The sequence below is a fragment of the Salvelinus namaycush genome, chromosome 29, assembly GCF_016432855.1.
Source record: "Salvelinus namaycush isolate Seneca chromosome 29, SaNama_1.0, whole genome shotgun sequence".
NCBI lineage: Eukaryota > Metazoa > Chordata > Actinopteri > Salmoniformes > Salmonidae > Salvelinus > Salvelinus namaycush.
In genome coordinates this window covers 17,150,653-17,164,677 of record NC_052335.1, presented here as the reverse complement: position 1 = coordinate 17,164,677, position 14,025 = coordinate 17,150,653, and the positions used below count along the sequence as shown (strand labels likewise).

General features: G+C 44.7%; 1 protein-coding gene across 1 annotated transcript in view; it reads left to right on the top strand.

The window, feature by feature from the left end:
• The window catches only part of LOC120024352 (protein enabled homolog), a 150,943-nt gene that overhangs the window by 51,470 nt on the left and 85,448 nt on the right, over positions 1–14,025 (top strand). Inside the window, 1 exon segment of the mRNA XM_038968576.1 lies at positions 8,838–9,003. Within this exon segment, the coding sequence (XP_038824504.1) occupies positions 8,838–9,003 (166 nt within the window).

The window sequence follows — 14,025 nt, the reverse complement described above, 5'->3', positions numbered from 1 at the left end:
TGGGGAAGCAGCCAGGGATCCAAACCAAAACCCACCCACCTACACAGTGTTGCTAAGGCGATGGCTGTAGTTTGGAGAAAATTTGTGAAGCGCCAATGAAGGATTGCGACTAGTGAGGGAGGGGGCTCACTGCACATTTCCACAACATGCCCCCCTTCAACCAGTCTTCCTTATTACTAGTTTCACATGGTGTGAAAGGTCTGAGGGAGATTTCATGTGAATGAAAAGGAATCCATTTTCTGCACTCTTTCCACTGAGAATGTTCCTTCTGCACTGTGACATGCTGTGGAGGGGGTTGAGAGCGACACGCACACCTTGTCTTTTAGGGACATCAGTACAACTGTCAGCCGTTTAAGAGAACAGCTTGAACTTGGAAACGACTGACTGTACTGTTCAGTGTTCATGTAGTGCTACTCCTGACAATCAAGGCTTTCTCTTTCCATCTCTATTACATGATTTAGTCTGTTTAGAAAAATGTGGTGTGTTCATGGTATTTCATTCTTACACTGGGATTTACAGTGCATTCAAGGATAACAAGACCACAAAGTGTTCCAATGCTTCTGCTGGAAACGATCCTGGCTACAGAGCGCTGTGTTATCTAGCCAACTCTTATAACGATCTGCCTCTGACTATTGTTGTCATGCCAGACATGTTTGCCAAAGCTATACAGATGGTCCAGACTATCACCAAACCATCTATGAGTCATATGAATTCCTTATTGATGACATACAGATGTAGGATCTTAATTTGAGCCGGTTTGCTACAGTAGGAAAATAATCCTGCAGCAACAGGGAACGTGGATTATAATTAATGGACATTTTTGTAGGGGTTGATGGATACATTTTTCGTAAGGGAAAATCAAGTCTCAAATACACTACACGTTCTCGTGCAACAGGGTGATCAAATTAAGATCTTACCTCTGTAATCAGTCGGGTGTCTTTTTAAATTGAATACAAGCTGAAGAGGAGTGGGAGGTTGAGGTCTTTCAGTGATTAGCATACTAGCTTTAGCCTGCTAGCGTTAGCCTTGATACTGGACCTCCATTCATTTCTCAGCAGGGGTCTGGTGGTCACAGTCCAACACCTCTAACTACACTGGGCCTCTAACAGTCTGAACAACAGCAGGCTTCTGGCACCACCATCAGTGAGTTTACAGCAGTGACATTTCTCACGCCTCCCCTTCTGCTCTTCTACCATAGCTGAGAGGAATCCACAGTATTATTTCTGTCTGCTATAGGTCTGGAGCTGTGGAGAAAGTGTTAAAACGTAGGAGTGTTTAAACTACCTCTGTGAGCTGTTTGCTGAGCAAATGAAGGCATATCACGTTTTGTGCTCTGAAGGAAGCATTCTAGGAACAGAACAGTCCGCTCTCTGGTCACATGTTGAGTTAAGGGTACCGTTGCATCCCATCTCTAGCCAGCAGTACTCTGGTGTCAGGCTAGGCTAGCCCTGAGATTCTGCTCCTCCTCATTCACTGTGTGAGGGACACTGCAAGCAAGTAGCCCCCTGAGTAGGGGCCAGGTTCTGGTTTTCAGGCAGTGGAGGCTGGAGTATGTTCACTCTGCTGCACGGGAGGCCCATGTGGGGAAGTGTGCTGTGCTGCTGCACTATCAGCTGTGTGTGTTTCAGCCAGTGGTGGATCAAAGTGTTCTAGGCTAGCCCCAGTGGGGTGTGTGTGTGTCCCTTAGGAGTCTTCACTCTGGCTCTACAGGACTCTGGGTCCAGTTGAAGTCTTGAACCATAACCTTGACCCACACCAGTCCCTCAACACACTTTATATACCACTGCCTGTGGACCTCCCATCCATCCCCTCCCCTAATGCCTTCCAGATGGACTGGAAGAATTATTTTCTTTCCCCTCACTGACATGTGGTTACGTGTAATCACGTCAGGCAGAATGCTGAACTGACAAATCAATATTGCTTTGGTTGACTTTCCAGGTAAATGAGCCCTCGTTACATTTACATATCAGTAATTTAGCAGACGCCTTCATTGGAGGTGGTTTCTGTCACAGTGACTGACATTCTATTCACGATTTGTCCGGTAACTGTGGCTACTCATGTTTTTTTGTTTTCCATTTTCAAACAAACAATTAGACTTGGTTTTAGTACTACTATATTCTTCTCATTCCCTGCACATTTCCCTTAGTGTGGTATTTTGACTGCTTAACTGACTGGTTCTAGTTAGCAGTTAGCGGCTAATTGAGTTGTACAGCCTTCCTGTGTCCATACCTGGATGCCTCTTCCCCCTTGCTAGCTATGTCTGCATTGGGCAGTAAATCTGCCCCAGTGTTGAGTGTCCGTTGGATGCTGCAGTTGTGGGCGCCTGTCTCCCGTCACTGCTCCATGAACAGCAACCCATCCCTCAACCCTGCCCTCTTCCCTGGCCCTCTCATCCAGCCACACAGAGCAGACCATGCTGGCCATGGAAATTCAGAGCTAAGTCCAAAACAAACAAGTTCTATCTAGATCTATACAGAGGCTCAGAACATGAGTTGTGGGGAAAAAAACATTGTCCTTCGTGTTTCTTTTGTCATACTTTGTTTTGTTTAGATTTACAGGGTTCGTCCTCGGATTTAGTTTTGAGTATAGAGCATAGTTCAGCCGCTTGTTAAAGCAAACATGGCATTAAAACTGCGGACTGATTCCTAGGCCAACATTCCTGTTTGTTTAGCCCTAACCACTGCATGCGAGTACACCATTTAAGGCTCAGGGTTGCTCTGCTCTCTCTGTGGCAATGTGGACAATCAGAAACCACACAACCATCGACCGAGGCCTCCCTGTGGTGTAGCGCCTACGGGGGGCAGAGGAAGGGCTGTCGGTCTGCCCCAGGGGAGACTGACTGATTGACTGACGAGTCTGAAGGAAATCCTGAAAAACTGTTCTCTGCAGTTTATTTGTAAGACTTGGACAGTCAAACAAACCTCCACATGGGGTCTGTTCATTTGACTGTGTTGATGAAAATAATGATTTGGACCCGTTTACACACCTAAATAATGGAGTGTTCCTTCCAAAAGAATTTGCATTCCTGTTCTTAGCAGTAAGAAACAGAGCGGCAATATGTTGCCATGTGTTCTTTGGTAGGGTTATAGAAGGCAGGCGCTGTATTGCGTAAGCAGGCAGGTCTAGCTAGTCCCTGGAGTGCTTTTCTGACGTCACCACCGCTAGCTTGCTCTCCCTCATCGCTCACATCCAGGCCCTTTGATGTTATATTTTGGTATAGAGACATTAACATTAATGAAGGGAAAGAAGGTAAATGCTCCCCTATTCGTGTTCCAATTCCACCTAGCTCAAACGTTACAGCTTTGTGTGTACTGTGTTTGTGTTTACTATAGAGTTCACGCTATATGACCCCTTCTGATATGTCTCTAAGGGGGTGGTGATACTCAGAGGAGTACTGCACCCTGTCCTTCAGAGAGGCTGAACAGAGCCCATGCAGAGCCAGCTGTGTAGGTGTACTGAGAGGGCCTAATGGGGAGATAACGGAGAATCTGAATGGAATCAGGACTATAATGAGAGGGTGTGTCTGTCTGGGTCTGCTTAACAAAGCATTAAGGCCAGTCTTGAAATGCTACAATCTGCAACGAGAGAGAAGCCAGTGTCCTTAGCTTTGTTTTCCTACACTCCTCACTGCACATCTATTAGGCAGGACTCCACAACAACCTTCACTGGAAAGCTAGCTACTTACACTACCTTCATTGTTTCGCTTTGTCAATTCTTCTGATTTCCCTTAGCTTCAGTGATGCTAAGAGCCTTTCTGGGTCAGTGTCTGTGTTATGACAACAGTAAGCTGTGGTACACACACACATTACTCAACCGTTATGCGTTTGGTGGTCAGCCAATACCATTGCTTAGATGACTGTGCAGATTTTAATAAAGAAAGGGAAGGGGTAATGAACGCCCTCGCTGATGTTTATGGGGAAGGGCAGCCCTGCCACCACCAATGCCACGTTGCTACCTCAATCCCACTGAGAGGGCTGTGTGGCTCCACTAACACATGTTCCCCTGCCCTGGACACTTAGTCTGGGGTTGGATTCCTCTGGGTTTGTTGCCTGTGGTTGGAAAGTGGTGGCGGATCAGCTACCAAAGGCCTGCGTTATGTTTCAGATTCTCTCTGGTGGTTTAGACTAGAGCACTATACTGTACTTCATTATTAGTCTCCTTTATGACTCGTCTCCTTCATGACTCGTCTGATACAAGGAAACCAGTGGGAATGTGAAACTAGGAGCTTTGTTATAGAATGTATTTGAATACGGAGTAAAGCAGTAGTCTGTGAATACATTTACAGCTCACTCCATTTCCATTGTTCTTCTCCATTCATTAGCATTGGATATTATGCCCTAGTTCGTGGTCCACATAACTGTTTTTGACCACATCCTTTCCTATTCCGCGTCATCTCTTTATCTAAGCAGTAGGATTGACTGTTGCACAATACTTCCATTCTGTGTTATGCAGTGTTTCCTTTCTACCGAGGACTGTGGGGTTTATTGCTGTCGTGTGTGTGTTGACACTGGGAAGATGACTGTGTCTAGTGGAGGTGTGTGTGTGTTAAGACTAGGAAGCTTACTGTGTCTACTGGGATTCGTGGGTTCAAGTCTCTTGGCAGGTTATTAGCACTCTTTCACCACAGACAGACTATAGCAGGCAGGCAGATATAGAACTGTCACTACAGGCAGACTATATAGCAGGCAGGCAGATATAGAACTGTCACTACAGGCAGACTATATAGCAGGCAGATATAGAACTGTCTCTACAGGCAGACTATATAGCAGGCAGGCAGATATAGAACTGTCACTACAGGCAGACTATATAGCAGGCAGGCAGATATAGAACTGTCACTACAGGCAGACTATATAGCAGGCAGATATAGAACTGTCTCTACAGACAGACTATAGCAGGCAGATATAGAACTGTCACTAGACAGGCTATAGCAGGTAGGCAGATATAGAACTGTCACTACAGGCAGACTATAGCAGGCAGGCAGATATAGAACTGTCTCTGCCCAGCTAAAGCAATTCAGTTCTAAAGATAGTCGCAGTAGCTAATAGAACGTAAAAATGGAATGATGATTTTCTCTGAAAGAGGATAGATCACCTTCCAGCTACGCCACAATACTGTTCCGATTTTTAAATATTTTAGTGTTTTTTTTAAGAGTAACTTGTGCATAGACTCTAGTACTGTGTTATTGACAAAGCAATTTGCTGTTCCAATTACCTTCTAATGTACAGCCAGTAAGCATAGCGGTTATTATGGCTGAACAGTGCCTACCCTGTTCTCATGGGTCATCATATCAAAGATGGATTGAGGCTTGTCTGTGAGCATGAGGTTGCTTATTGGTTGTTTTCCTTTGTAGAGAGAGGCTGGTGACCTTCATGGCTCTGTCTGTTTGGCTGGGCTTAGTTTATTTTTAGTTCTGTATGCTGATGGGTGCTGAGAGTGAGGTGTGTGTGTTGAGTGAGATGAGGACGTTACTGCTGAGTAAGAGGCCCTCCCCTGTTCCTTCCTTCCAAAGCATCCACTTCCCACATCAAGTCTGGGAGCTCCCCTCCTCCCTCTAGGCCCAGGGCCTGTCAGTGTTTAGCCAGCCGTGCAGTTCTGTTATCTTGTTTTCTCCCTTTGAGGCTTTTGTGGAATTGCTCTCGGTCTCTCGGCCAGCTCCGGTCTGACTAGAGATCAATAATCATTGTTCCACCCGTTGGTTTCCTCAGTCGTGTAAAGGCCACGACAACGCCTCTTCCCCCTCAGGAGGCTGAAAAGATTTGCATGGGCCCTCAGATCCTCAAAAAGTTCTACAGCTGCACCATTGAGAGCATCTTGACAGGCTGCATCACTGCTTGGTATGGCAACTGCTCGGCATCTTGACCGCAAGGCGCTACAGAGGATAGCCCCAAAAAATTCAGCATTTTCTTACATTTCTACATATCCTGCACTCATTTGAGGTCATTTCGACACTGCCACGTAGGGCAGCATGATATGGGCAAACAATGTAGGCCTTATGTTTAACCAAATATTGCAATTGAGATTTTAGAGCAAAACACTTGGGTGAACTGTTGGAATCATGGAAATATAATGATTATTCTATAGAATATAATAGTGGGTACTTACTTTGAATACAGTGTAGTTTGACATGACATCGAGTACAAATGCCAGGGAGGAGTTATTGTGACAGGTTAGGAACCAAAAGTGTTAAGTGTTTCCTCGGACACTATAATCTTTGGCTACGTTGAATGTTTTCGCTTAGCTACTTCATGTAGCTAACATATTCATGCTTCTCATATTCGTCTTTGATTTAGAAGATACTGTTGCATAAACAACATGCTGATTCAGGTCTACACCATCACTGTTATTATCAGGCTGTATAGCTAATTACGTTTGCTCTGACTCAGTAAATGTATTAGCTAGCGAGCCAGCTAACTAGCGATTAGCATTAGCGGCTATCAAGATTTAGGCTTAGTTTGTATTTTCGTAGCAAGTTATCTGTTTGCAGATGTAACAAACACAAACTAATAGTGTAATTATAGAATGCTAGTGGATTTATATTAAGAAGTGAAGTGAAAACAGCATCGTTGTCATCAACATTGCTGCATGTGCTGCGTTGACCATAAAAAAGTAAGTGTCGTGGTCGAGGAACATTTGCTCCTTGAGTGACGGGCAGTGCTAGGTCTGTGGAAAGTGACATGGAGAGAAAGGGAGCGTAGAGAGATGACTCAAGTAGCAATGTAAACTATATAATTGGACACTACATACAGGGTGTCACATTTAACTATCCAAACATTCAAATGTCCTTATAGAAGGTAAAGTAAAAACCCAAACCTGTCCCGGCATCAATACCGGTATATCGTAAAATATGGTATACCGCCCAGCCCTACATCCAGGACCTCTATACCTGGCGGTGTCAGTGGAATGTCCTAGACATTTTCAATGACTTCAGCCACCCAAGACTTGTCTCTGCTACCGTATGGAAAACGGTACCAGAGTGCCAAGTCTGGGACCAAAGGCTCCTAAACAACTCCTACCCCCAATACATAAGACAGCTGAACTGTTAATCAAATGGCTATTTGTTTTGACCCCATTATTGCACTGGCTCTATGCGCACTCACTGGACTCTACCCACACACTCACACATACTAACCACACTGACACTCCAACACACACACACACTGACACACACGCATATTGTCGCTGCACACACACTCTTTCACAGACGCTGTTACTATTCTGTTTATTATCTAATTACATGTACATATTACCTCAACTACCTCGTACCCCTGCACATTGACTCGGAGCCGGTACTCCTTGTATATAGTCTTGTTATTGTTATTTTGTGTTACCATTTCTTAATTTTTTTTTTATTTGTGAATTTTCTTTTTAACTACATTGTTGGGAAAGAGCTCGTAAGTAAGCATTTCATGGTAAATGTCTACACCTGTTTTATTCGGCGCATGTGACCAATACGATTTGATTAGATTGATTTGAAACAACCGCCAGATGAAATGGAGTCTGATTTATCAAGCAGAGCTGTGGAGAAGAGAGACATGTTTCAAGCCTCTTTCAAAGAAGAAAGTGGAGAACGCGGGCGTTTCCCCTGCATGGTTTGTTGTTGTTAACAACGCTGCCTTCTCCCCTGCTGACACTTTCATGGTGAGAGTTTGTGTGGGGAGGTTCTCTCTCTCTCTCCTCTCACTGTCCCCTGGCTCTCTTCTGCTATCCTGTACCTTGTCCCCCTGGCTTTCTCTCCTCATTCTCTTACTTTTTTCCTCCTCTCTCTTTTCCTCTTCTCACATTCTGCTCCTCTGTCTCCTCCCGTTGGAGTAGTTGCTATGGAGTGGGAGGGAGGGTGAAGCATGTTGGTGAATCATTCACTCTGCTGCCTGGCAGGGCCTTGGCCTACTTGTTTTGTCCCGCTAGTCGGTAACCGTTGTCAGGGATCACCCTACACAACTGTCATTGGACAAGTCTCAAATGACACCCATTACTATAGCCTATACAGTGAGTGTAAAGACACCTTCCTAATTTTTTGTTTCACCCCCCATGTTGACTCCAATGCTTCCCACAGTTGTGAAATTGGCTGGATGTCCTTTGGGTGGTGGACTATTCTTAATGAACAAGGGAAACTGTTGAGCGTGTGAAACTCAGCAGTGTTGTGGTTTGACACAAACTGGTGGGCCTGGCACCTACTACCATACCCTGTTCAAAGGCACTTAAATATTTAGTCTTTCCCATTCACCCTTTGAATGGCACACATACACAATCCATGTCTCAATTGTTTCAAGGCTGATTTTGAAGTGGATTTAACAAGTTACATCAATAAGGGATCATAGCTTTGTCTGCCATGGAAATACCAGGTGTCCTTATTGTTTTTTACACTCGGTGTGTAGTGCATTAGTTTTGAACAGAGCCCTGTGTGGTGAGATGGGCCTGTCAGTTCTCACTGTGGACAGACAGGAGTCTGGTGGGTGACTGTTAAGTACTAGACCTAGGCTGTATGGTTTCCCCTCTGCAGGTGGACTGCCTATCATATATATTCACACTCACTCTGATATATCTTTATGGATATTTGACTCCCTTAGAGTCTTCTCCTTTTAATCATGTCCAATGTCATTACATAAACGACTTCTCCAATACCATTTCCCGCCCAGACAGCCACTCTATTACTTCCTGACTTTCAGGAGACCAAGAATGTCCCTGGGATGGCCAGGCTTGATTAACTCTGATCATCTGGAGGGGTAGTTCATTCTTACTGCTCTGCTTAAGGTAAAAACCAATGTCCCCCTGTGTACTGCTGCTTGTTAATGTGTCTCTCGCTCTTTTTCTCTCTCTCCTTCTCCTTCTCTCTGCAGTGAACAGAGTATCTGTCAGGCGCGGGCCGCTGTCATGGTGTATGACGATGCCAATAAGAAATGGGTTCCAGCCGGCGGCTCCACGGGCTTCAGCAGAGTGCACATATACCACCACACAGGCAACAACGCCTTCCGGGTGGTGGGACGCAAAATACAGGACCATCAGGTGACTCACTGGGACTAGGCCTAGATGATGTGTGAAGCATAGTAGTGCTTACTGTATATGAATATAAATGCTACAGTATATAAAGCTTTTAAAAGTTGTGGTTAGTTTAAAGTGGGACTGGGATTTCACATGTGGCTGAAAACTGCGCTGATCTGATGACTCTAGACTTCTTTATTCCGTCTAACCTGTGTCAGTAGGAAGCAGTCTGGCAGCCATCTTGCCTCTCTGTGTCTCTCAGGAATGACCCAGTGTCTCTCAGGAATGACCAGCGCTGTAATTGAAAACAGGTCTGAGAGCTTTCCTGCTCCACCAGTCACCAGCACATGACAGCCATGTCTGGACTGGCAGAGCCAAGGTCTCAAAAACATCACTCAATCTGTCTTTGTCCCTGGTCCAAGAGGAAAGCCCATGGTTAGCTATAGAGTCAACAGAGGGGGGCAACAATGTAGTTCCATGCCAGAGAGGAAACGTAAGTCTCCTGTATTCCTCTCCACTGACTCTGGCTTACTGTCTTACTCCATACGATATGATCAGCCAGACAGCCAGTGATACACATCTGTATTTAATGAAGGGAACAATTTAGTGGAAAATTAGAGGATGGCCTGTTCTCAGGAAAAATAGAAGACCTATTTCGAGAAACGCAACACCAGGTGCTGCTGAATCGTTTCCACTGCACCAGACTACGCCGCTCTGATTGGCGGATTAGTGTCTGAGCTGATTGTTGTCTGTTTTGTAGCCCTCTGTGTATTTTTAGTGTACACACTACTGATGACCTCGGCCCGAAACGGCTCCTGGGTTTTAGCAGAATTCACCCCCCCCCCCCCCCCCCAGCCCCTCAATTCAGTTATGTCAGCAGGAACTGACAAACTCAGTTATTCTCATTACAAACAAGCTGGTTAGTGAGCCTCCTCTCTGCAACCCTATCTCTTTCCCCTGAAAATTGATCCCCTGAAATAGACTTGAAGGAAGCCATGATAGACTCTGACTGTTTTCAGCTTTAAGAGTGAATAGTTTTTAGTTTTTGAACTGAGGTTTATTATCCTGCCATGGTTGGGACTGAACAGATGGTTAGCTTGGTCTGACTTGATCCTGCATTTGTCCTAAAAGAGTTTACTCTACCTGTCTGGGAGTAACTCCCTCAGAGCATCAGACTGTTGTGATTTAGTTGGTTTCACTGTAATGGTGTTCGTCAGTGGATGAACTTTCACACCGTCTAGTGCTGTTCCTTTGTTGATGGAGGATCACTATAGGATCCCAGGGCCTCATTGGCATGCAGGAAGAGTGTTTGTGTAGTGGGCTGAGTGCAGTACTAGTGTAGTCCACTGAGGCATTGTGTACATCCAGGGATGGGCAACTGACGCAACATGTAATCATTTCAAAGATCATATAAGGAAATCAGTCAATTTAAATTAATTAATGATGCCCTAATCTATGGATTTCACATGACTGCGAATACAGATATGTATCTGTTGGACACTGGTACCTTAAAAAAAAAAGTAGGGTCGTGGATCAGAACCAGTCAGTATCTGGTGTGACCACCATTTGCCTCATGCAGCGTGACACATCCCCTTCGCATAGAATTGATCAGGCTATTGATTGTGGCCTGTGGAATTTTGGCTGTGCGAAGTTGCTTGATATTGGCGTGAACTGGAACACGTTGTCATACACGTCGATCCAGAGCATCCCAAACATGCTCAATGGGTGACATATCTGGTGACTATGCAGGCCATGAAATAACTTGTAAATGTTCAGCTTCCATGAATTGTGTACAGATCCTTGCTACCTTATTATTCTGAAACATGAGGGGCGTCAGGATCCCTTCACGGTATCTCTGTGCATTAAAATTGCCATCGATAAAATGCAATTGTGTTCATTGTCCGTAGCTTATGCCTGCCCATACCATAACCCCACAGCCACCATGGAGCACTCTGTTCACAACGTTGACATCAGTATACCGCTCTCCCACATGATGCCATACACATGGTCTGTGGTTGTGAGGCCGGTTGGACGTACTGCCAAATTCTCTAAAATGACGTTTGAGGCAGCTTATGGTAGAGAAAGGAACATTCAGTTCTCTGGCAACAGCTCTGGTAGACATTCCTGAAGTCAACATGCCAATTGTATGCTTCCTCAACCTCATCTGTGGCATTGTGTTGTGTGACAAAATTGCACATTTTAGTGGCCTTTTCTTGTTCACAACAGAAGGTGCACCTGTGTAATGATCATGCTGTTTAATCAGCTTCTTGATATGCCACACCTGTCAGGTGTATAGAATATCTTGGCAAAGGAGAAAGCCTCACTAACAGGGATGTAAACAAATTTGTGCACAAAATTTGAGAGAAATAAGCTTTTTGTGCCTATGGAAAATGTCTGGGATCTTTTATTTCAGCTCATGAAACATGGGACCAACACTTTACATGTTGAGTTTATATTTTTGTTCAGTGTGTATTTTTTAGTAACTTAGTCGGTCTCAATTTACTATTGCGAGAATAGTAGAATACACAAGGTGCAATTTCAAAATTTGGTTGTGCCTCAGCAGTTTTTCTCTTATGTCAATCAGCAAGTCTGCACAAAAAAAAAATATATTGCTAAATTACTTTCATGGTCGAATTACCGGCTGGGGGGCCCCATTCTGATTTTTGTTAGTCACCGTCACTCACACACATTTCATATAAACAAATGCAAACATTTCTCTCTGCCGTATAGTAAAATGTGTAGAATTGTAGGAAATAAGCTGTTAAACAGCTCATTTTCCTCTCCACCCCATAGCAAAGTTAGTATAATTGCACAGAATTAACTCCAAAACGTACAAAAAATGATCAAGAGGGGGGCCACACAAATGGAATCAATGTATGATCACAAACCTGCGAGCCACTGTGCCCCTCATGAGTTCAGATTTTTCTGTGGCCCCCACCCCCATCAAAGTTGGCCGTCTCTGATCCAGAGGCACAGAGGAGAGGACAGGGCCTTTTGCTGCAGTGGTAGATCCTGTTACATACTGTAGCGGTCTCAGCAGAGGCCCATGGGGAGAGGGGGGGAGAGCGGGATGGAGGAGCGGAGGACTGCTCAGACGATTGGAGAAAGGAGGCGCTGCAGTTCCAGCTAAAGTATGCGTATCATGTCAGTTGGCTGGTTACAAACTCTATAAGTGTATTTTAGTTCAAAGTCTAGTATCCCTCTTTATTGGAATGGTCAACTCTCCCAGAAGCTTAATAGTTAAACTTACTGGACTCAGTTGACAGGCTTTTATTCTCTCTGTGACGTGTTTCTGGTGAGTACCATGCAGCCAGTGATTTAGACAGAGAGGTGTGGTATTGGGGGGGGGGGGGGGGGGGAATTCACAGAGTTTCCTGCCATAATAAGGTTGAGTAAATCCAGGAAGTCTGGACTCTCAGCGCAGTGCCTCGCTCCCCTCAGAGAACTGATTCCACGGAGGCCAGTTAAAGACTATACCAAAGCCAGCCCTGATGCAGGGGGTCACAATGACCGATTGAGTGCAATCCTACTATTTCACTATTAGATTTTTTTTTCTTTAAAGACTTTATGAAAAACCACTTCTATTTGTTCCCCCTGAAGCAATAAGCCCTGACCTAGTTCCTTCCCCCTATTCACCTTGTGAAGGTCTTGTTTCTGGAATGCCTAACCCCGGTCCTCCTGTCTACTAGGCTACTTGCTGTAGAGCAGAGGTATTTAACGCAGTGGAAAAGCCTCTGATATTGCTTTCATTTTACCAATGCAATAAAGAGCTTCTGTCACAGTCACTCCCTCACTCACTAGTTCTTAAAGTTGATTGCCTTGACATTTTGTCCTTACATTTGATGTATATTCTGTATACTAAAAACACACTTCAGTTTCTAAATACTGATCCAGTAGTCTCTCGCCTGTGATGACGAAGGTTTTCATAGTACAGTCTCCAGTGTAGCGAGGTCTTGCTGTTGTCTCCACAGCTGCTGAGCGTTGCAGAATCCATACCCTCAAGGCCCTGCCATGTCTTGTGATGGATGAGCACAGCAGAAAGACCCCAGGAGTGTGTGTGAAGACACTGCGCGTGTGTGACCGTGTGTGTGAACAGAGTCATGGGAGGCTGTTTACCCAGTGACGCTGTGTATGACGAGGAGGTGTGACCAATCTATCTAACACACAGGATTCGGTGGAAGCGTTGCTGGTCGCCATGTGCTTTATCAGCAATCCCAGAACCCTCCCTGTCTTCTCCCTGACATCTCCCGTCCTGTGGGCCTGTCATTTAATCCTGCTGCTGTTCATGTCAACACGATGGGGAAAAAGCCCTTCTCACATAGACACCATCACTGTAGATGCATAATGTGCACACACGACTCGTATATACTGCTTACACACCACCTACACCAGCCAGGCTCCATTCACATCTCCATCTGAACCTGAGGATGTATCTTTCACATGTAGGAGGAACTAGACTCTTAGAACTGGGTTCACATGATAATTAGATACAGTGTAAGCCCATGTTGACAGGGGCTGCACCCTGTTCTGCGTCTGTCGCAGCTAACTGGTTACATTGTAGTAGCCCAAGGACTAGATAAGATATTCGTGAAGCATTTGTAAGACTTTCATAAGCACTTGGTCATTATGTACCGTCTAAGGATAACTAGGCCCGGGACGATTAAAAGAAAGAAAATTGTTTATTGAACCTTTATTTAACTAGTCAGTTGAGAACAAATTCTTATTTACAATGACGGCCAAACCGTAACCCGGATGACGCTGGGCAAATTGTGCGCCAGATACCAGTATTGCAATCTTTTTCTGTTGGTAAAAATGAAAGAAAATAAAACCGAAGACGACAACTCTTTTGTCCTTTAATAAACCTGCTGTATGTAAAATATTGCATGCTATAGCTTGGAAAATACATGCGAGTCTGGATGAGTTTGTTTCCAACATTAGGTCTGTTATCCTCAATAAGTTTTGTTTCCTTGCCACAATACTAACGAGTATCACAATATTGGTATCATCCCGGCCCTAAGTATAACCCAAGAGTTGACTCTAAACTGC